Source organism: Emydura macquarii, unplaced genomic scaffold, assembly GCF_026122565.2.
Source record: "Emydura macquarii macquarii isolate MOO-44397 ecotype Brisbane River unplaced genomic scaffold, CSIRO-AGI_Emac_v2 contig_3451, whole genome shotgun sequence".
NCBI lineage: Eukaryota > Metazoa > Chordata > Testudines > Chelidae > Emydura > Emydura macquarii.
In genome coordinates, this window is record NW_027133588.1 from 2,783,461 (window position 1) to 2,808,408 (window position 24,948).

Genomic DNA, 24,948 nt, shown 5'->3' on the forward strand with positions numbered 1-24,948 from the left:
AAAAAAAAGTCAGGTGTAGACAAACCCTAGCTGAGGGGTCTAGACACTAGTTCCCATTCTGATAAACTATCTGCTAGAAGAAAGAGCTATGACACGTGCCTTTTCCCTGTAAAAATGAATGAGTATATCCAGGCCCCCCCACAGTTTCTAACAGGTGGTGAAAATACCCATCTCACATACTTTTACAAATGGTAGTTAATATTTATACTTATGTGAGGATTGTCAACTCTAAGTACCTCTTTCGATGTTTTAACATTAATGCTTTGAGATAATTAATATATTAGCTTAAAATAGAATGATACATTTTTTCTGTATTTCACATTTTCAGGCTTCTTTCCAGCGCTCCAATAGTCATGACAAAGTGAGGAAAATAGTTGCAGAAGAAGGTCGTACAGCAAGAAACCTTATTGCATGGAGTGTCCCACTGGAAAGCAAGGAGGACGATGGTAAGTATTGAACTTCTGTCCCCCAATCTCCCCTTACTCTCCTATCATCAAAAGAGCACTTTGTTTGAAGTAAAAAATCTTTGTACAGAAAAATTGTATCTTAAAATTGATAACGGCTTAAAACATGGATATCATTAATATTTTAAAATAATTTCTTCACTATGCTTCCTGTTTAATTCAATTGTAATTTTGTAAAACCTATACATAATTTTACAAAGATGTAATCAAAGGTATCTTTACTGTTTTATCCCCTTTTGCTGATTGTAGCCAGGCTGGTTGCCTCCCTTGTGACTGGGGGTACGCTACAGCCAGTCTGCCTCAGTTTCCCCTCTTGGACTGTTCAAATAACTTCACTTTAGGCTTTTGTTGATCAATAATACCTTCTTTGGGAACTTGGTTTATTAATATAAAATAATCTGTAAATAAAACTCAAAACCCCAAAACAAAGTCCATTCATAAGTCCACACAGCCCAAGGTTTTTCTTTCTCCTCCCAGGCCTCCCTGCCTAGAGAGCTTTGCAAGTTCCTCCCCTGTTTGGTGAGCGTCTCTCCCAGGCCTCTCTGCCTGGCGTGTTTTCCTCACTGTCTGAAGATTGTGCCACAGCTTCCTGAGCTTACCCCCCTTCACTGCAACTTCCTGCTCTTTTTATACGGGAATCTTCTGAGCCCTCTCAGATGGGGGTTAGCCTCAGGCACTCCAGCTGATGGGGCATACCACCCAGTTACACTGATGTTATCGGTACATCTTACTTACTACAATAAGCTTATTATAAAAAACACTGGGTTTAGAAAGAGACTGATTTAGGTTATCTCGCAGTCTTTGAAGGATAGGCTTGGAGTAAGCCAACCAATTGTCTCGATGTGCACCAATATTCAAAGACATTTATAAGAGTTTTTAGTATTATTTTAGTCTATGGTGAACAGTTTTGAAGAGAATTTTAGGGGAGGGAATATGTGGGCACAGAAAATAAAAGTATGGATGCCAGATTTTTAGGGTGTGGGAAAATCTTTTGAGCAGCCTTCAGACCGTTCAAATTTTCTCTGAATAAGCCTGGTGATTCAAGGAACCAGGAAGAAACTTTTTGGCTTTCCTTCTTCCCCTCAGCTGCACCAGATTCCAAATGGCTGGTCTTGAGAATCTACACTTAAATATTTCTTCAGCCCTGCTGTCCTCCTTAGGATGCTTCCTTTTAGTTTTCTGCAGTAATATCTGTGAAGATATTACAATGGGAAAATTATGCTTATGTTATAGAAGAATTAACCCTTGATCTCATGAAACACAGAACAATTTATGTTCCAATATAAAGAGTCCTGTACATCCATGTTCTAAATGGCATGTCTGCTCAGATGTGTTTACATTAGGATTCATAGTAAGGCATATGTTTCATTTAAAAATCTTAGTGCTGTAAACTTTGGTTTGTGTTGGAGGATAAATTCTGACAATAAGAACTTCAAGAAGAATCAAGTCAAACCTAATTTACCTGATAGTGTTTTTTTCAAAAGGAACAATAATGATACAAACCTTGGGTCTTATGCTTCCCTTCCATAGAAGGCAATACAGAAAGGGGAGCAGAGGTCAGAGAAGAAATGAATGAGAAGGGAAAATGCAAGAGCAAGGCATGATCCCATTTCTTTAGGATACAAACAATGGAGATAGATAGTATGGTGGGAATAGCTAAAACCTTACTCAGATAACCCATCCTGGAAGTGCTGACAACATAGAGGGGGAGACAGGCAACATCAAGCAAATCCTAAAATGCTGCAGGAGCTTCGGCAATGGGATATTCTGGGTCTTTACCTGAACTCTCTTGTTGAATTCCAGCAAACAAAGAGGGTAGCTATATCCTTTGTATTTATCTACTATAAAACAAAATGAACATGTGTTACAATTGCCCAGTATTTCAAAGGACATTGAGACTCTGTGGTTTCAGCTTCTGACCTTTTTACTGCAGCCTTATCCCAACTATCTTGTCTCACTGGAGTTCCTGCCTGAAGTGTATAAGCAGATTTTGCGAGGCTTTTATATAGCAGAATGATCAATATGGCACCTGTTTTTGCTGACTGATTACTGCTGACCTGTGAATCCTTAAATTATCCACATATAGGAAGACAAGGCAGAACAACAGCCAGTTGTCAAGAAGTGGCTGTCAGATTTATTTTGTCTCTCTCTGGATCAAGCTGGAGAAAAGGGACAACTGCTATTTCCCTACCAGATATAATAGACTGAACTTCCATGAGAAGGAAAAGAAGGAAGAAAGAAACTAAATTAAGGCTCTCTTTTTTTCATTGTGAGACTCAAGTCTCCTATCCCAATGTTAACTCAGCTACAGCAACACCTTCTATCTGTTTTCACATTAAACAGGGAAATTAGAGAGGTGTCCTTTCTGTTCTGGGGAAGGGTTGTAAAGACATAGGTTTGTACCAGTTTAGAAAAGAGAAGACGAGATAGTTTTACATGATTTTACACCATCTATATCAGTGGTTCTCAAATAGGGATATGTGAACCCCTGGGATACGCACAGCTCTTCCAGGTGATACATCAACTCATCTAGATATTTGCCTAGTTTTACAACAGGTATGTAAAAAGCGCTTGTGAAGTCAGTACAAACTAAAATTTCATACAGACTATGATTTGTTTATACTGCTTAATATACTATACACTGAAATGTAAGTACAATATTTGTATTCTAATCAATTTATTTTATAATTATATAGTAAAAATGAGAAAGTAAGCAATTTTTCAGTAATAGTGTGCTGTGACACTTTTTTTTATGTCTGATTTTGTAAGCAAGTAGTTTTTAAGCAAGGTGAAACTTTGGGTACGCAGGTCAAATCTGACTTCTGAAAGAGGTGCACTAATCTGAGAAGGTTGAGAACCACTGATCTATATCACACCTACAAAGAAAGTAAGAGAATTTGAAGTGTAAAGAAGGGAAAGGAGAGTATCTTTATGGTCTGAAGGAGGGACATGAATGGAACTTGTACTCTCTCAGAAACTGAAATATCTGAATAAAATAAAAACAAGGGGATAGAAAGAAACACTTTTGTCCCCAATACTGTTCCCTGGAAGCCTCCTTCCCCAAGCCCTGGATGTTTAAATGGGAAAAAATTAGGGAACCTGTCATAGCTCAAACACTGGGGTCTGCCTAGTTTTAAAGTAAGTTACTATAAATTGTTTGCTTTCACTGTGCACAACAAGTTGCAAATAATTCTTGCTAAGAAAGAGCATGTATTTTAAGAGTGTTACAGTGTGATCACATTCTTGTGAATGAGATGTTGCCACTGTTCAAGTAGAAGAACATGCATGTCTAAAACATAAATATTAAATTAAAAAATATGTTAACAGTAAATTGGAGACAGCAGAGCCGTCAGAACAAAGAAAGGAATTGACTGCATTGTTAACTTGCCCAGTTGTGCCCAAGTATAGCGCCCTTTCTTTGTCTAAGTACTTCTTTGGCCCTCATCACAGTAGTATCTAAGATATCTTTACTGCTACTTTAAAAAAAAAAAAAAAAAAAAAGTTAAACATAGATGCTGTAATTGCCTTTTTAATGTTTTCTCTGCATAAATCTCTTTATATTGGTGAGGGTCTACTCGGGTGTCTCAGCGCCTTAGAATGGGATGCAAAACCTTTTCTGTAAGTGCTTTTGTGAGCAAAGTTGATCTCTATATATGAATATGAAAACATTTTGAAAAATTACAAATATAAGCGCTCCAGTGCATATACAAACTGTCACTTAAAAAAAATCTTCTAGCAAACTTTGTTCATGTCAGAATAATAATATTTTAACACTTATGTACTATTTATCATTAGTGAACATCAAAGCATTTTCAAAATTTGAAATTCAAGATTTTCCATAAACTGTTCTGCCTTTAAAGGAAGATAATCGACTTAAAAATTGCAGTTCTTCCTGAATTGTTTTTAATCTCCTACTGTTACAGAAATGGAGGAGAGAAAAATATTTACAAAATTAGGAGAGTGTTGTAAAACCACAGAAACTGACAGAAGGATTCAGCTGTAGTAGCAGAAACTTCTTTAAATTTGCTAGGTTTAAGGTGAATAATACATGTTTACTTGGGTATGATAATGAAAGTAGGCTATCCATTTCAAAATCAGCGTTAAAATGTTCAAACAGGCACAATGTGAAGACATTGAATTTTCACTGGTGCTCTTGGAGTGCCATTTTACAGCTATACTTTTTCAGCTATGAGCTTAATACAGTATAATTAGTTGGGTAAAATTGTTGGTTTGTTGGATGTGAATATTAATTCTGCTTTTAAATTATACCATGGTGGTGCGCAAGATCAGTGCAAATGGTTGTCTTCCCTGGAGACTGAAAGCTTATATTTATAGCATCTGAGTACTTCTTTTTTCCTCAACCTGTGTTTTGGAAGATCAATTTTCTGAACATTTTAAAATGTCTTCAACTTAAAATAATAGTATGTTGGAATATTTTTCCTGTGGTAGTACTGTTGCAGCTGAACTAGTGTAAAACTGAGTTGAAGTGTTGCCATTAATTATTGTGGACCAGATCCTTTGCGTATATTGTCACTGGTCAGGTTACATATCAATACCAAAGTGAATACATAAAATAGGATTTTTTTGGGGGGAAGAAGGGAAAACATTTCTTGTAGCACAAAAACCTCAAATAAAAAGGGGAATCATAGCAATGTTGGGTTGGAAGGGTCCTTGAGAGGTCATCAAGTCCAGCCCCCTGCACTGAAGCAGGATCAAATAAATCTAGACCATTCTGACAGACATTTTTCTTGTTCTTAAAAACCTCCAGTGATGGGGATTCCACATTCTCTCTTGGAAGCCTATTCCAGAATCTAACTACACTTATAGTTAGAAAGTTTTTCCTAATGTCTAATCTAAAACTCCTTTGCTGCAGATTAAACCCATTATTTCTTGTCCTACATTCAGTGGACATAAAGAACAATTGATCATTGTCCTCTTTATAACAGCCCCTCAGTCTTCTTTCTTAAAACTAAACATGCCCAGTTTTTTTAACTTTTCTTCATAGCTCAGGTTTTCTAAACCTTTTATCATTTTTGTTGCTCTCCTCTGGACTCTCAAATTTGTCACCATCTTTCCTAAAGTGTGGTGCCTGGAATTGGACTTTGTACTCCAACTGAAGGCTCATCAGTGCTAAATAGAGTAGGACAGTTCCCTCCTGTTTTTTTACATATAACACTCTTATTAATACACCCTAAAATATTAGCCTTTTTCGCAACTGCATCATATTGTTGACTCATTCAATTTGTGAGCCATTAATAACCCCCTGATCTTTTTCTGCAACACTACCACCAACCAGTTATTCCCCCTTTTGTAATTGTGCATTTGATTTTTCCTTACTGAATTTAATCTTGTTGATTTCAGACCAATTTTCCAATTTGTCAAGGTCATTTTTAATTCTAATCCTGTCCTCCAAAGTGCTTGGAACCCCTCTCAGCTGGGTGTGATCCACAAATTTTATAAACATAATCTCCATTCTGTTACCCTAATCATTAATGAAAATATTGAATAGAGCTTGACCCTATGACTGACCACTGTGGAGCCCACTAGATAGATCCTCCCAGTTCAACAATGCTGACAACTACTCATTGAGTATAGTCTTTCAACCAGTTGTGCATCCATTGTATAGTCCTTTCCTCTAGGCCATATTTCCCTAGTTTGCTTAAGAGATTATCATGTGGGACAGAGTCAAAAGCCTTACTAAAATCACATTATACCACATCTACTGCTTCCCCCCACTCACTTAGGCCAATAATCATAAGAATAGTAGCTTTCAAAATACTCAGATAACCTGTTTTCCAATCACTGTGATTGTTTATTTGATACCTACAGCCATTCTGTATTTGTTAGTTTGTGTCTGTGGCAAATCTCATTCCTGCTGTTGTAGTTCAATAGATACAAGTCTTTGTTTATCATCTCTAATCACAAAATGTTCTAAATAGAGAAAAACAGATTCTTCAGAGTGCCTAATTATGTCTAAATATACAGTAGATTTAGAATGTAGAACTAGATTTTCAGCTGTAAAATTTAAAGCTTTTTTAATGAATTTGGTATGAGGAAACAATCAATTAACTTTTCATGCACATTTTGAATAACAAGAATATAGGGATATTTAACAGGAGCTATTTTTCATTGCTTCATTTACCGCTTTTATCCCAAAATGCATCTGTTTAGTCCCCAATCTTGCAAACTCACTTGTTAATGCTTAATTTTAAGTGTGAGAGTAGGTCCATTGACTTCATTGGGGCTACTTATATGCTTAAAGTTAAATACTTTTCTAAGTGTTTGTAGGATCAGGGCCTTAATCATTTATAATTCAGAATTACAGTTTTGAGGAAGGTAGTAAAGTGAACAAATATTTTATGATGCTGAAAGAGGAACATACAATATGTTTAGCAATTATATACTTGAGATATTTGTGGTAGGGAAGGTGGGAGGCTTCTCTTTAAACACCATTACTTGCTTGTAATAGTCTCAGAAACGTTCAAATCACTTTTTGCCAAGAGCAAATGGACTGTAATAGATCCACGTTCATAAATGCTTGTTTGTAGAGGAGCTTAACAGTTTGCTGACAGAGATGCCTGGAGAATGAATATTAATGTGAAACTCCAGCCTCTGTTACCATTTAAAATCACATATGAATTTGTTTTTCATACATGCTTGGGCATTACAGGTGAAGCTAACACCCAAACAGTCATGCCATAACTCATCATTTCTTTGTACTTATGGCCCTGCTGGCTCTATTTTAACATTTAACATGTTATACAAATGTAATTTCTTTCATAAATAACACAGTGGGCCAAATTTTCTCATGTATGGTCTGATCTCTTTGCACAGCCTAAAGTGACCAGAATCTGGCTATATCAGGGAACAGAGAATTGCCCTTGTGGAAGGGAACTCAGCTGGTGTAAAGATGGCAGAGCTATCTTCTTCACCACTGCCCCGTCCCTCAGCAAAAGGATATGTATGTTGTTGTGGCAGAGATCAACTCCACTAAGCTGAACTTTCATTTGTGTTATGGTTTCCTAACAACTATATAGCAATGGCATAAGTTAGAGCAGCTGCTATGCTGCTCTGATTCACATAGGGGCCTGTGTAAACCCGCTCACAGGATCAGGGAGTCTGGCCACCCTCCACTCTACTCTCCTGCGCTTTCTCATGATGCTCCTATGTTTAAAAAAGAGTTCTCTGTAAGAGAATTTCCAGTGCAGAGTGTAACTGATGTTATTGTAGTATGTTACATATACTGCTCTTCCTGTTGAAAAAATATTCTTCACAGGAAGAGCAAGGACATGGGCTTGTACTGTTGTTGGCATGCCTCTTGTCTCCATTCCCTTCATAAGTACATACTTGGTCTCTTCCCTCCCCTTCCCCCCTTCCTCTGGAACTTTTGGGTATTTATATGGAGTGGCTTGGATCAAAGAGCAATAATGAGGAAAGGCCTCAGGCAAAATTTTCTGACTCCTTGATCAGAAAGAATATGTAACTTATGTGGTTAATGAGCTATTTTACAAAGGGGATAGAAACTCTTGAAACAGCAAGCAATTTTTCTGTCTCATGTTTTGAAACAATGTATATGATCCAATATGTGAACTTCTAACTGTGAATAATGTGTTGGAACTGGGCAGTCCTCTTCAAACAAAACTGGATGGTTGGGAATTAATATGGAGATACTGGACAGCAACAATAAGTTTCAATTGGTGTGGTGAAGAGGTTACTTAACAGGATCTATTAATGCTTATCCCCTCTTTGTTTGAAGTCATTGGATTGCTATAGATGGGTCTGGCCAGGCAGAGTACGTTGCAGGATTGGGGCTTTAGACTGTAAGCATTTTAGGGTAGGGAGCATATTTTATTTGATGGAGAGGTGTCTGGCACATTTTGGGCACTTGGCAAATAATAGTGTATACTTTTAGAGAAAGTCTGATAGAGTGAATAGGCTTTGCAATATCTGATGGAGATCAACAAATTTAGGCTCTGTTGGACTAAGGGAGGAATAGCATACCAAAGTTGAGGACTCGTGACTGAAAACACCCTGGTTGAGCATTCAAAAATAGATAAGAGTCCAATAATATTATAAACTTTAATAATAAAATGAGAGTATACACTCATATTTAGAGGTCCAAAAATAATCTCTCTCCTCTGGTTGCTTCCTCCAGACAAGCAGCATCACCTTTGTTTTATTTCAGAAGAGCTTCAGGCAGCCACCTCTTATCCAAATGCCATCTTGCCCAGACGCTGGTTAAGATGAACAACTTCACCATCTGGGGCCAGTGAAAAAGATATAATAGAGCTGAGTGGTGTCAGCATAATGTCATGGCACAGCAAGCCAGACTTTCTCATTCTCTCTCCTAGATATCTTGCATACACGTAGACGAGGAAGGGTGACAGAATAGAACTTTGTGGGACACCACATGAGAACCCTGGAGAAAAATGTGCAATTACTCAGCCTTACCTTTGGAGTGTACTCAGAGAGGAAATAACAGAACTACTCAAGTGTGCTTCTTTCCATCCCTGTCAGGATTCACCGACAACACCTCATAGTCAACAGTGTCAAAGGCAATGATAGATGTAAAAGGAACAGGATGGCTACTTGATCTTTGTCTACCACTGTGGAAATTGTTGAGACAAGTTTGGTCTATTTAGTGCTGCTGGCTAGTACCAGATTGAGAGATGTCAGAGAAATCTGACTCCAGCTATTGCCAGAGTTGCATTCCTATCTAGTAAAGTTCCCCAAAAAAAGCTGTGAGACATAGTTAATAATTGCTGAGATTGTCAATATAAAAGATGTCGTCTTAAGTATAGTTTTAACAGTTGTTCATTTTAGAGATACTGGCACTTCGCCCTTCTGATGAGATGTAAAATCTCCATGTTTAATGGACCCAATCTCTCCCCACTAGATTTACCAGTCAAAGACAAAATGGACCTAAGTCATAAGTTATATCAGAAACTCCCTGAATACTTCAGAACTTCACTAATTCATTTATTTTACTTTTATTCACCTGTTAACAGCTGATGAGGTGGTGATATTTGGTCCATTCTGTTCCAGTCTAAAATTAAATAAGTGCCTCATAAGTAAAAGGCTTCATACCTGATTACCAGTCTCATGACTAGTCTAATATTTTACAGTTACAGACTAGTAGGCCTCCCAAATACGAATTGTCGAATAGCACTTATTTCGGCACTGCTCATGAATATAGAAAGACAGAAAGGAAATAATCTTACATGAGCCATAAAAATATTTTTTAAATAAAAAAGGGTAGTGAAGCAAGAATTCATGGCAGCTAATGAAAGACAAACTTGTTTGGCCAATACAGTGAAGAAATTGTTTAACTATCCTTGCAAAAATATTACCTATCTTAAATTGCCAAAATCCAGTGTTGACATAAATTTTGTGCTTTTTATGTGCTTGCCTTGCATATTAAATCTGCCTGGAAATTGCTTTAGTCTCTACATCTGACTTGTTCAAGTATTTCCCAGTTTTTATTCATAAATCATCTTTTTTTGTGCATTCTAAAGAGATGAGATTTTTTTGATTCTTCATTCTTTTTAGTACTGACATATCCATTATACTTGAAAATGGATTCATGGTGCAAGTTTTCTGTTCCATTTACACACAAAGAAAATTCTGCCTTCTGGGAATGTAAACTGTTTCAGAAGCGAGTCCTCAGTTATAGTAATATTTTAATCTTCCTAATCCTGGTTTACATCTCATCTGGAATTTGGGGTTTTCAATGAATAGGGAGTGTAGCATGTATTCTGTGGACAATCTCTCATTTCCTAACGCACAATATCTCATTTTTATTTTTGAAATCTGCTTATGTTGAGTTCAGAATCTTCTTAATTTATTTGTGTTTGTAGCTTTGGTTTACTCAATATTTTTAAGATGAATTCTAAAGCTGGTAATGTAGATTTTTGTCTAAAAGTGAAAGGCCTGGTTCACCAATATGCTCCAGTGACGCAAAGCAGCCACAAACCTGGTTTAATTGGTTCATCCAGTTGCATTGCATCACCAGAACAGTGCAAAACAGCTGATCCTGTCAGTGAATTTGACCCCAATAAATCTGTTAAAATGCAGTGTGTCAGTTCTAAAATCCAAGAGTGGTTTTAGCCTGGAATAGCAAGGACCTATATTAAGTCCATTAATTTGTTTGCTTGGTCTTGATCTCCAGCATGCTGCCAGTCCCTGGAACCTCGGCACAGTATGGAGGTGGAAGTGGGTACTGCTGTGCTGTGGTCTCCAAGAGAAAAATCCTCTTCGGAGCCTGAAGGGGAACCCTGTGTACCCCCGAAAGCCCAGCATCAACACCCAACCTATGCTCTGAGCTTCAGTGCTGGTCCCTTGGTAGGCACTTGGCCAGCAAGTCTCTGGCTGATGCAGTAGCCCTATTGGAACCCATGGGGTTTTCCTCCAGTATTGGGTCTTTCCTCCCACTGCTCCTGCTCAGTGGTCTCTGTGAGACGGGCTACTGCTCCTTCCTGCTCAACACCGGACTCTGATTCCGATACGGACCCAGGTATGAAAGTCCTAGAGATACCACTAGTGGACATAGTCGAGGTAGAGGAAGAGGAAGGAGCCTCCTCCTCTGGTGCAAGCCTCCTCCTTGTCATCCTCAGATGAGACAGTTGCAGGTCCCTGCAGACTACTTCCCCAGGAAGATCTCAAGGCCCATCAGGACCTTCTGAAGTGGATCACTTCAAACCTGGGTTTGGAGATCGATGAGCTCAAAGAGCTATTGCACAGCCTTATTGACATCCTGGCTGCAGCAGCTCCATCTAAGGTGGTCCTGCCCATTAATGGGGTGATGATGGGGCCAGTCAACACCCTGTGGCAAACTCCTTTCTCTCTGGCCCCCACTTCAAAGAGGGCAGAAAAGAAGTATTATGTGCCGGAAAGTGGGTTCTACTACCTGTACTCACACACCGCCCCCCTCCTGCCCTTCCCTGGTGGTATCTGCAGCGAACAAAAGGGACAGGCAGGGCCAGTAGAGTGCTACTCCAAAACAAAAAGACTCTAAAAAACTGGATCTTTTCGGAATAAAGGTTTATTTCATGGGTAGCCTCCAACTGTGTAATTCCAATCAGTAAGCTTTGCTGGAGAGAGACAGTTTTAGTTTATGGGACTCCCTGAATAAATTCAGATTCCATGCCCTAGGAGTCAGGAAAGGAGTTTAAAGACCTCTTAGAAGAGGGTCAGAATATGGCCCGGACCTCTCTCCAGACAGCTCTGGATGCTGCCAACTCAGCGGCCTGAACAATGACCTCTGTGGTCACCATGAGGTGCTGTTCATGGCTCCAGTCCTCTGGCCTTCTCTACAAGGTCCAACAGTCCATTCAGGACCTCCCAGTTGAAGGCTCCTCCCTTTTCTCAGAGCAGCTGGACATGTGACTTCACGGACTGAAGGACTCAAGGACCACTCTGTGATCCTTTAGCCCTGTATGCTCCATCTGTTTTTAGAAAGCACTTTGGGCCCGAGCAGCCTCCTCAGTGCCTCCAAGACAGGAGCCCTACAAAAGAAAGGCAGAGATTATAAATGGCACCAACCACTCCTGACACCTCAGCCTCCCAGTCAGGGTCTCAGAGACACTCTGGTGGGCCCAAGCACTCCTTTTGAAGGTGTGCTGAGGGTGCTGTACTAGTCACTGTTTCAGATCTGCTCCCTCTTTCATTTCTGCACCATCTGTTGCTCTTCAGCCCATCATGGGCATCCATAACATTGGACTGTTGAGTCCTGAGTACAGTGACAGTTGTGTATATTCTTCAGTTTTTATCCACCCCTCCCTCCAATCCCCATCCTCATCCCTCTTCAGCCACCCTTTTCACAAGCAACACCTCGTTCAAGAGGTGCAGTCCCTCATATGTATGGAGGAAGTTCCTCAAGACTTGAGAGGGAAGGGGTTTTGCTCCCAGTATTTCCTAATCTCACAAGACCATGGTTGGTTACTTCATCTGAACCTCTCCTCTCTGTACCTAACAACATGGATGCTGCATGTCTGAACCCTGAAGAACAGGTCTGCTCTAAACAGGTTTGGCAGGTCTTGCTAGGTAGTAGAAAGCCTTCCACCAGGGCTATCTACTTGGCTAAGTGGGAATGTTTCACTTGTTGGGTCTCTGAACATGATTTCTTTCCATCTTGATCTTCTCCTCAGTCTATCTTGGACTCTTTGCTTCACCTAAAGCAGCAGGGTATGGCACTGTCATTTACTAAGGTACATTTGTCAGTCATCTCAGCTTTCCACCCTCCAGTGAATGGCAGGTCAGTGTTCTTCCATGACATGATGGTCTGGTTTCTCAAGGTGTTGGAAGGACTCTATCCTGAGGTTTGTGAACTGACTCCCACCAGGACTTAAACCTGGTCCTATTGTAACTTAGGAGGCCCCACCTTTCAGAGGGTAGCATCGTGCTCCCTGCTGCTTCTCTCCTAGAAGGTTGCCTTCCGCTGTCGATCACCTCGGCTAGAAGAGTCTCTGAGATCAAGGTCCTTATGTCAGAATCACCTTACGCAGTGTTCTTCAAAGACAAAGTCCAACTGCACCCCCATTCAGCTTTCCTGCCAAAGGTTATGTCACAATTCCATAACAACCAGGTCATTTTCCTACCTGTCATCTTCCCAAATCCTCACAAGAACGCTGAGGAGCGACGGCTTCATATGTTGGATGTTAGGTGGGCCCTTGCCTTTTATGTTGAGAGAACAAAGCCCTTCTGCAAATCCATACTCTTTGTAGCAATAGCGGAAAGGATGAGGGGGCTACCTGGGTCAACCAAAAGGATCTCATTCTAACATAACCACCTGTATTCGGGTTTGCCACGAGCAGGTTAACGTCCTGCCTCCAAGCATCGTGATCACTCATTCCACAAGAGCCCAGGGTTGGTCAGCAGCATTCCTTGTGCGGGTACCAATTCAGAGCCACAACTTGGTCATCAGTGCATATCTTTGCATCCTACTATGCCATCACCCAAGAGGCCTGAGATGAAGAGCAGTGTTGCAGTCAGCATGTCCATGAACTCCAACCCCCCCTCTTGGGTACTGCTTGTGAGTCACATAACATGGAATGGACATGAGCAAGTACTCGAAGAAAAAACGGTTACTAACCTTTCATAACTGTTGTTCTTCGAGATGTGTTGTTCATGTCCATTCCACAACCCATCATCCTACCCCTCTGTTGGAGTTACCAGCAAGAAGGAACTGAGAGGGTGTGGAGTTGATGGCACCCCTTATACCACCATAAGCACGCTTCCCGAGGGTGCTAAAGCCAGCCCAATGGATACCACTAAGGCAGAGATCTTCAAAGTGTGGAGCGTGCACCACTGGGTGTATGTGTAGGAATGGTGTGGGGGGTGTGGGAGCCAGGAAGCCCCACCGTCCTGGGGCTCCCAGCGGGAAGCCCCTGCCATCTCAGGGCTGAGAGCGGAGCAGCCCCATTGCTGCAGAGCTGAGTGGGAAAGCCTTTCTGCCCTGCCATGGGGCTGAGAGTGGGGAGCTCCTGCTGCCCCGGGGCTTCCAGCTCGGAAGCCCTGCTGCCCTGCTGCAGCCCCCAGCCCTGACTGTGGCCCCATTCCCATCCCCAGCTGGGGGCAGCGGGGAGATGACAGGACATGGACAGGAGCAAGGTGGGCATGGCAGGGCATGAGAAATGCATCTTGAAGAACAACAGTTACAAAACCTTTTAGTAATCGTTTTTTCAAAAAATATCCCTTATTTCAATCCTGTAATAAAATTTGGATTAAAATAAGCAATAGATAAAATTCTTTACCTCCAAACACTAAACAATATTTGATCTGTATATAAAAGTGGTGTGTTTAACTTCTAGATTCTAATGACCTAGTTTTCAGAAGTGCTTAACACCTTTGGAAAGCAGTCCATACTTGTGTAGAAAAGCTATAATTCCTCTGTCTTGTGCTTATATTTTCCAACTTTTTAATTGTATCTTCAGTTCTTTTCTTCAGTTATAACCGATGAAAATAAGTATAAAATAATTTTGCAAATTGGTTTAATTCATTAGTTGTTCCCATCATCTATAATATAAATGTAGTGCACTGTTGTTAGCACACTACAAACTGGGGATGCTTAAATTTTAGAATAATGTATCTTCCTAAAATAGTTATTGCTGATTAAAATAATTGGTTTTTTTTATAGGTAAATCTAAATGGCAAGCAGGTGGAAAATCTAAGAGAATGACTCATGGAACACACAAAACTACAAAACAGGTGAACTTTTCAGTTTCTTTTTAATTTCAGTTACAGCATGTAAATGTTATGCATGAAATAGAATGAATACGTCATTTATTTAATATATTGTGTGTGTTCATGCTTGCATGTATATATATAAATAAGATTAGACACACAACTGTTTTAAAAGCAGATTATTAATTTTGCAAAGTCAAGTACACAGAAGTTAGGAAATGCCAGAATTAAGATTGCCTATCCAACCTTAATTTGGCTCCTGAATGCGTATGCATTATGAAATAGTCTTTAAATCTTCGAGTGATGTATGTGTATTCCAGATGTGGGTACTCCTGCACGTCATGAACCTAAGTCCAGAAGTTCATCAAAGCAATATCCATTGGCCTACACATGTGCAGTAACTTTCCTTGTGCTCCTTACCAAGGGTATAAGAGGCAATGTGGTTGATGCCTCTCCAGTTCCTTCTTACCACCATGTGGCCTGAGTTGGAATCATGTTCCCCTTCACTTCATTGCATAAATTTGCTTTACACTAAATTTGGTGCTGCTTTTTCTTAACCAGAAGGATACAATATATCTGTACACATCAATGGAAGCAACACGATAGTTTAGCTCAATTTACATTTATTCAGATTATTATTTACCAAAACATGTTTTGCATTTAAAACTAACTGATTTATTAAACAAGGAATTATCTGTAGTTAGTGATTTGAACTGATTATTTCTGGCCACCCTGGATTTTAGAACTTGTAGATCTCATCTTCTCACATCTTCATAGATTGGAAGAGAAAAACAAGCTTTCCTACTTTTTCAGCTCCCAGTTGGTTTCTTAACTTTCTAACTTTTAACTAGTCATTGAGTTGGACTTGTTGAATTAACTGAAATAAAAAAATATTCTCTTGGCACCTGCAGAAGAGGATACTGCTGTCGAATGCTGGCTTAGCACTTCAACAAACTGGTTCTAGGTGCTTACCCAGTGACTTCCATCAGTTCAGTTGTTTAATTTCCTTTAAAATGTGGCAGCAGACATATACTGCTTAATTTTATTTTTTGTATTTAATTTAAATGATTTTAATAGATTTTAATAAGATTAGGCTTTAACATAAATTGTCAATTTCAAATTTAATTCTAAATAGGTTTATTTAAAAAAAAATCCGCCTGTACTTAATTTAAATTTTAAAAACTACATTTTTTAAATTTAAAAAAAAGTCATTGATTTTTATCCACCCCATTGTCATCCTAATCCCATACTTCTTGCCCAGTCAGTCCCCGTTTCCCCCTCCTCCTGGCTCCTCATCTGATCTTTCTGTCTTCCTTATCCTGGCCTCCAGTCATGCCCGTCCCACTGGCTGTGTGTCGCAATCTCTCTCCACAGTGGATGGAGAGGAGAAAAGGTCATTATCCTGCCCTATCCCGCTCCAAATTGGCCTGTTTTAAATGATAGTGCAGTTTGCAAGTTCCCCTGCAAGTCATGCAGTTAGGGAAGTGATTGTCTCTCCAGTGGTACAATCCATTCTGGAGCTCGCATTCGGGCAGTGCGACTCTGCATTACCCTCATTGTGAGCCTACCCCTGAAAAGCATTACCTGGTCAAAAGCAGAGAATTTTGCAATGTGTGTTTATAAGTTTTACACTTCTCAAGAGGTGTGAATTTAATAAAATGGTGGCGCTGCAGAGTGCTTACACATTTGGCTACAGTATTGAAAATCTTCCCCTCAGTCCTTCATTTTGCTTGTTATATTTACTTATGCTGTTAAAAAATTATGTTAAATTTCTTTATGCAACTGGAGTAAAAAAAATTGGAATTAAAGATTTAGTTTAGCACTTTACTAATATAATATAATTTTTATTTAGAAATAGTGGTAATTTTGCTGATAATAGGCATTAAATATTGTACAGAATACAGTCATCAAGGTTATAAATGAATGATAGTATTTTCACATTAGAAATATTCAGGGTCATGACCATTTTAAAAATAAAAGTTGAATGATGTGTTTCACTTCAGAATAAAGGTGGTGCCAGTAGTGCGCTATGACAAAGCTGGTTAACAGCTTGTTCAGTTTGACCCTTTGCAAGTAGCTAATGGAGCTACAGACACAATCTGGGCTCTTTCTTAATGGCTGTCTTCCTCTCCCTTGAGTGGCAGATATCAAACAGTGACAATTTCAAATGTACAGTATTAGAACTGACTAGTACCTGGGGACTTAAAATAACCTTTCCATTAACTATTCACTGTCTACACTTAGCTATAGTTGTATTCACAAGAAATGTGTTGCCCACTTTATAAGGCAACTGATAGTATGACGGAACCTTTGCTGGCATAACTGCTGTATGATTTTATTGTTTGAATTGTGTAGCAGTGTTTTGGATGGAAAAATAGTCAGGTGTCAGTTCTTGCACAGTAATTGTACTGGTTGCTAATGTTTGTCTATATCTGAATTAAATCCATATTATAACACTAATGATGATGCATAACTGTAGATGTTACTCAGATTTTAGAATCAAGGGATTCCTATCTTTTACTTTGTGTGGGTAGAGTGTAAGTGCAGAATATATTCTTCTACATATTTATTTTTTCTGTTGGTTTTTTTTTTTTTTTTAAGTAACAAAACAGCATTTCACTATCACCAAGGGGCAGATCCAACTCTTATTGAAGTCAATGGAAATCTGGAAATTGGACTGGGCCCCAACTGAAGATCAGAAAGATCTAGGCTGGTTTTGTACTACAGAGCACTGGTCTGCTATCCAGGAGATACATTTAAGCTTCCTTTGCCCAAAGAGGCATTGGGCCTTCTCCTTCCTGAGCCAGTAGAGATCAGGCAAATCAATTAAGTGATACGTTAGAGTTTCCAGAGGGATAGTAAAAGTACCAAAGTATGAAAGATAAGAAATTTGGAGTTATGGTTAAAAAAAAAAAAAAATTGCAAGTCAGAAAGTTAGAATGCCATTTTAGTAGTTCAAAAACCTAATTGCTAGAAAATGAGCTTTCCAGGCTGTTTCCAACCCCAGCCTTGCTGTTCCCTTATTCTCACATCTTTCCCTTAATGGTGGGACAACCCCACTACTTGCGACATGTAAAATCAAGTCTTTTCTCTTCCTTATATGAATTATAACAGTATTTCAAAAGAAAAGAAAAAATTTAAAATTGTATCTGCATTTCTTATCTATTTCTTCCAAATGACAGTTTTAAATATACAGTGTAGTTGTAGCCATGTCAGTCCCAGGATATTAGAGAGAGAAGGTGGGTGGAGGAATATTTTTTATAGAGCCAACTTCTGGTGGTGAGAGAGACAAGCTTCTGAAGAAGAGCTCTGTGTGGCCAAAAGCTTGTCTCTCTCAAAAGATGGTCCAGTAAAAGATATTACCTCACCCACCTTCTCTCTCTAATTTTAAATATAATTTTTACTGGGAAGATGTCTTTAAAAAAAGAATTAAGAAGAATGCTGTCACTCTACATACTTATGTGTAAGAAGACTTCTGTGTAAGATCCTTCCTCTAGTCTGGATTTGAAGATCATTCAAAAAAATAAATTGACTCACGTTTAAATTAATTTTTGATTATATACAATTAGTAGTGGGGAGAAGCTAGGGAGTCTTTATAACGTCCACTAGGGACCTTGCTGACTTCTCAGGGATTTAAATATTTGCAGTACATACAAATTATCCAACAATTTAAAAATTGTTCATAGGAACTAAAGATCCTTAAAGAAAATTGAATAAAACAAAATCTGCAGTTCCTAGTCCAACCTGTTTTTTAGATATGGTATTACAGAAATTTTTTAGACGAAAAGCACTTGTTCATCAAACTCGTGCTTATCAAATCTTTTGTCCAAAGAGCCTCACACTTTCGGAATATATTGTTCTCTGGCAAGTGACCTATGAACAGTTTCAAGCAGTAAGGATGTCTACTGAGGTCATTTTGGGTTGGTTGACGTCAAAATTGGGTTTGCAATAATTGTGAAATTGCTACAGTTCATGTTTGAGTTTTAAACATTATCTTTACCAAAATACAATTGATACTCAAGAAAGATAAGCAATAAATGAATGCTAAATGTAGCAGATGTATAAAAAATCAGGAATAAATATAAAAACAGACTCCAGTGGTTATCTTAAAGATATGTTTAAAGATGTTCATTTCAATTTTGGGAAGTTCCTTAATCCTATTTTGTGATAATTCATTCTTTATATTCACTACCTTTGTTGAATGTGAATAGAAGCCTAATCATCTTACCAAGGTCATGTTTTTATAAATACAGACTGCAAACGGTATTTATGACACCGTAGTTAAGGTTGTGTCATCTTTTTCATCATAAACTGTACTTTAAAATAGTTGTAAATTAGCCAAAATACACTTTGGTCTAAAAGTTTACATGCAGGACAAAGCTAAGGAGCACCTTAAAAAAAATTGGAACAGAATCTGTGACTGTATGTTATAGGAGAAAAGTTCTAGTGGTTTCATATTCCTTCTTACATTTCTACATAAGGTTCAAATTGTTGGTGGCTCCTAACACATGTAAGCTGTATGCACTTGTTGGTTATGGGACATTGACAAATTGAGATACAAGCAAGAGTAGGGGAAAAGTCCTGTCCCATCTTAATAAATGTTAGTCATCGTCTTCTTCAGTAAAAGATAGAATTATGTTTTATAATTCTTCTACTAATCTGTCAGTGGTGTGTCATACTCCTTTGCAATTCTATGGGCAGTTCAAAGATGTCAGTCCTGGAATTTAAGATTGTAAACTGTGTCCACACAGAATTCCACCTTGAAGTTCTGTGTCAGTAGTGCAACAAAGATGGCAGGTAGCTTGCTCCCTCCTTAAGTATTTTATTACATTGGAAATACAGTTGAGTAACTTATTTTTCCTTTATACCCATTTATAAGTAGGAAAATCTTAAGGGATTTTATTTTTGCATTTAAATTAAGGTCAAGAGACCATAAAAGAGGGACCACATATTGAATAATCACACCTGGTGAATCACATACAACTGTTGTTTTTTCTTTGCATTCGCAAGAGACAACATGCAAAGACATGAGATCTTGAGACTTGAAGGATAAGAAACAGGGAAAAATTGTGCTTCTCTGCACCAAAACCATGCTATAGATACAAAGCCCACTGGTGAGGTTGATGCTTATGAAAAGGTTCATGATAAAACAACTAGATGGACATAGTTATAGATTTTCGAAAGGGTTTTGATGACATCCCTTGCAAGAGGCTATTTGTCTTTCTTTTCTTGTACTCCCTTATCTGTCCATTGTATCCATTTGTCATCTCTTGCACTGAGATTATAAATTCCTCTGGTCAGGGGCTGTCTTTTTGTATTATGTGTTTGGGGCCATTAGGCTGTGCTGCAATAAAAGATATTATTAATAAGGAAATAATAAATGTTGAGTATAAGTGGTAATATCTAGTCATAATGCTTACTGTTTATTTGTATTGCTGGATTAAAAATTAAACTAATATTAGAAATATAAACTCAGATATCTGCATTGACAGAGACTCCAGACATCAGTACTAGGAAAAAGCAGAATTTTCCAACAAAATTATGTAGGCTAGTCAAAATAAGGAAGGATTATGAGGAACGCCCAGCAACAGGTTACATTAATTTTAGAAAACTGCAAGACATATTCCAGGTAATACACATTTTGAAAGAGCAGTATTAACGGCTCATATGTGCAGAAATAACAAAAAAAAGACAACAGAAACAGGAGAGGTACAGTGAAATATAATGAGAATTATCTGGCTTCTGGAGGTGGCTTCCACTACAGATGGCAAGAGTATGGAGAATGATTTTCAGTGTGGTTTTAAGACTCAAGTTTCTTGTCTTCTTCTGTGCAGATTTTTCCTTAGTTTTTCACTTGTATAGTAAGTATATAATGAAATGCACTATTTAAAATATCAATATAATGGAGAATGTTTCGCAATTCTTTTATTTGCTGGTGAAATTTAAATATGCATATGGAATTGGCAAAGTCATAAATCTTAGACCTGACCAAAACCACTATTTAAATAAACCAAATGTGGTATTTGGTCAAAAGTATCCAAGTGTGGATTGTTTCCAGCAATCTGCCTTTCCTTCTTACAGAAGGTAAAGTAAGGAAGCTCAAAGTGCACACTTTTACTTTATTGCCATTCCAGTTTCTCATGCACTACTTTGGTTTGGTTTGGTTTGCAAAATTAAATGTGCTACAACTTTGGTAAATTTTATTGTGATAAAGAAATGAGTGCAGCTATTGAGATCATGGCCATTCTGATTGCACAGTGTGCTCCCTGTTAAACACAAAATGAAATTTACCAAATATTTTAGTACATTATATGATGTATTTTGCAGTGCAGACAGATGAGGAGCTATTTGAGAGAGAGACTAGAGAAAGCGCGGAGAAAAGCCATAAGAGGATCCAGGAGTTCTAACAGAGCTGATCTTCAGTAAACAGTTTGGCAGGTTTTGCCTTCGCAAACACGTGCAGTTCACTTCTGCTTGGTAGTTACATGTCTGATGTGAGCATAGCAAATGTGGCCTGTAGTTTAAAATCTAGAAAACAAGTAGAGACATTTATAGTCTTAAAAAACAGTCATTTAAAATTTATATGATTCTCACCAACTTTTCCACTTTCAAACGACGGTCGTTTTGTATAAAAATCTGATTTGGTATATAGGTTTTCCAAACATGCAGAGAAAATTTTATAATTTAAAGCTAGCATGATTTGTTGAATGTGGCATTGAATTTATTGTAGTGTCTTTATGATGGAATACTAAAAATCACAAAGAACCTTCTGAGTAGAACAAGGAAAATCCTCTGTGTACTTAGTATTTGCATAGTTTTGGGATCACTTTTGCACAAATGCCAACGTAAAAAAAATATTTTTCTAGTTTGCCGCTTATCCATCTACTTTACATTTATAACTTTTGAAGTTTTTGAAGTTTCCATTTCAAACTTTCATCCAAAACTACTCAAGTTTGTATTTTACCTTGTATCACCTATGGGCTTTAATGACATTTCTACAATGGTGCTCTGTCTCTGTTGAATGCAAACTTTCCTGTTATGAAACAAACTTTTGGCACAGGGGAAAAATATTTTCCAGCCTTTCGCTGAGGGAGCAGTAGGATTTGAACTGAAGCCAATTATTATAGCATCCTATTCACAGTATTGTAGTTAAGATTAGTTGTTTTAATTATAAACCCTGCTTTTCAAGGATTTAGTAACTTGAGCTGTTTTAAATCTCATTGGGTTTAATCTTGGAATACAAAAGTGGTAGTCTGTAAGCGCTTTTGTTTCAATAACTGATTTAAACTGTTGAAATCCTCATCCCTGGGTTTAATGGATGCATCCCTCAGGCACATTATATTGTTTTAATCATTTAGACCCACTGACTGAAAGATGGAGTTTTAACAAATTTGGAATTTGAAAAGATGCCACACTAAAAATGTACTTGTCAATTGTCAAAACTGTCTTGTGCAAGATAACTTTCTGAGGGATCTCTGCTATATAAAACCTAGGCCTGAAAGGAGTGTTAAAGGAATACTTGAAGATAAGAATTATTTAAAAGAAAGAATTTTAAAAAAATATTTTTTTCCATTTATGTTGCTTGATTGTTTTGCTAATGAAATTAACTGATCAGTTTTACTTTCAGTTTAAAGTTGGTTTTGTTTTCTAGTTCTCCTGACCTAACTAGCACAGTGCTTTGTTAGTATTGGCAGTACTGAAGGAGGTGTATATTTCTACCTTCAATCTGTAATTTTTATATGAAAAAAGGATGCATGAATATCTTTTTATTTATAATAGACTATTCTCCATCCTTTTCGTTTTGTGTTTGACTAGACATAATGTAATAGTTCTCAACATCTTGCCAATGTCTTTTTAAGGAGAATAGTGACAACCTTGTTCCCAAATTTCCTTTAAACAGTCGGGGAAGTTACTTGTTGCTAAAGATTTAAAAAATCTAAATTTCTTTTAATTATTTATTCATTTTTTTACTTTTTGAATTTCTCTTATTTTAGACAATAAAAATATAGTCAGTTTAGCTGATTTGTAATCACTTTAAGCAATTTTGTGTTCTCATGCACAGAAACTAGTGCAGTGCTGTATTATCTGGATTACAAATGCTTCAGAGCAATATTTATATATTTACAGCTGGGTTTGCAGCTTATTTTTACAAAACCTAAATTTGGGGCCAATTTTGATCTGTCAGTGACTATATAATTTTATTTATGCTTTCCTAAATTATGTATGCATATTTATATAAAAACCCATAGGTCAGGGCTTTTTTTTGGTCTGTTTTGTGCTCAGACCCAGTTAATAGATATATAGTAAAACTGCATGTAATTTTGAGGATCACTTTGGATTGATATGGGGTGCTTGCCCCAGTCGCTGGTGAGGAACTTGCAGCACTGTAGTATGGGAACTCCCCTCTTGTCTGTTGTTGTGGGATTGAATCTTAGGCTTGATGGGCCCAATATCCTGAATCTGGCTGAATTCCATTTTGAAGCTGTCAGCCATGAAGAGGTGCTTCACATCCTTTTAGAATGTCTTCCATGGCTGACTTACAGTGTATCAGTTAGCCAAGGAAAAACCTACCTCCCACTTTATAAAAAGGAATGAATTGAACATGCAAGCTGAGCAGATGTGTAAGGCTGTAATAGGCATTAGATGATTGTTTTTAAGATGGCACATAACAGAGCATCTCTGATGAAGCAATCTGAAGAAAATTTGGGGCTGATGAGAACCCAAAGAGAACAGAGTAATCAAATTTAACGTAGCGTTTATACCTCAATAATTTGCAGAGAGCCATACGTACCTTTATACTTCATTTCTTTTCTTTGAAAATGAGGGTAGAAGCTTATGGTGTTTTTAACACGTCTGAAATCATGACTAGAATCAAAGCAACATAGACATCTTCAGATCTGGCATAAGCAAGAGCAACACAATTAAATTCAATATGCTGAATTTGAATTTGCCTTGTAATATTTGAGTGTGAAGAATGGAAAGTCACCTATGCAGGCAAAGACATGAATCTTTTAAAGTATGAAAGCTTTTCGTTGTAACTAATTTAGTGCTTACTGACTTCTTTTCTACAGTGAAGCAATAAAACATTGATTAAAAGGTTGGTCACAGCTATGTTCATTGGCCTTAAGACTTGTACGCTGAAGTATCATATTTTAACAAAAAATTGAGACAAAATGTTTTATACAGTACCTTTACTATATCATTTGTTTGATGACAGAATGTACCTGGCATAGTCATTAGCAAACTGCGTTTGCATTTTCTGGAAACATACTCTTGTCAGAACAAGTAATGGGTAAATGCAACTTTCCCATCTACATACAGAGCAGGATATCTTCTGCTATTGTGCAGATGTAAATATTGGGTTAGAAATGTCAGAGAAACAGAAACTAGGTCCTACAAACCTGCCCCTTTTGTTTAAGGTGACAAAATTTGTTTGAAGAACTCAGTCAGTGGGATATGGCATAAGCCTCAATGAAGGATGTCTTGTTTGAAAGTGTTGACATATGTTGGAAAAAAAGTATGTTATACGGAAGCCCAACCCCTTGCCACATTTAATTGTGTGTTTTTTTTATGTTGTATCTCATCTCTTCAGAGCACTACAGTAGATTGTAAAATAGCAGCAGCAGCTGGAGATAAAAACTTTGACAAAAGCCCAACAAAAACAAGGCAACCTCGAAAAGTTGATCTGAGAGCTCGATATTGGGCATTTCTTTTTGACAATCTTAGACGAGCAGTTGATGAAATCTATGTTACTTGTGAATCGGATCAGAGCGTAGTAGAATGCAAGGTAAGATTCTTTCTGAAGTGTTCTGCCCCAGTTGTTGCAATGTGTCTCTTGGTGCTGTTCTTGTCATTACAGATAAGCTAAAAACAAGAAGCAGAAGCTCAAGAACAAATTATTGTGTTCTTTGGATTTTAATTGAGGGCCTTAGATAAGAAAGCTGAAAACATTTATTTATTTTTGCCAATAAAAAGCTTTTCATGTTATGCACTGATTGGTTTTGAATGATATGAAACTTATATCAGTATGTAACTTTTTATTAGACTTTTAACACAGCAGTAAGATTAATTTATATTTTTTTTAAAAACTAAAAAACACCTCATTCAGCCTGTGGTTGATTTTTCTAGCAATTGTCATATCCTTTCTCCTGCAGTACTTTTTGCTGTAGATGGCACTGTTGGGATTCGGCCTGCTTTCACATTCTTTAGTTTCCTGTTTAATGTCTTAATTACACATTGCTCTCTTTCTGCAGAGATAGTTATCACTCTTCTAATTCACTCTCTGGTGGTAAGAAAGTGCGAT

At 37.8% G+C, this 24,948-nt stretch overlaps 1 protein-coding gene across 1 annotated transcript in view; it reads left to right on the forward strand.

Annotated features, from left to right (window-relative positions):
* Window positions 1-24,948, forward strand: part of SCAPER (S-phase cyclin A associated protein in the ER) — a 322,376-nt gene that overhangs the window by 20,301 nt on the left and 277,127 nt on the right. The window contains exons 3-5 of the mRNA XM_067534777.1: window positions 329-446; window positions 14,599-14,669; window positions 24,238-24,432. Coding sequence (XP_067390878.1) covers window positions 329-446; window positions 14,599-14,669; window positions 24,238-24,432 — 384 coding nt within the window. The remainder of the gene's footprint in view (window positions 1-328; window positions 447-14,598; window positions 14,670-24,237; window positions 24,433-24,948) is intronic.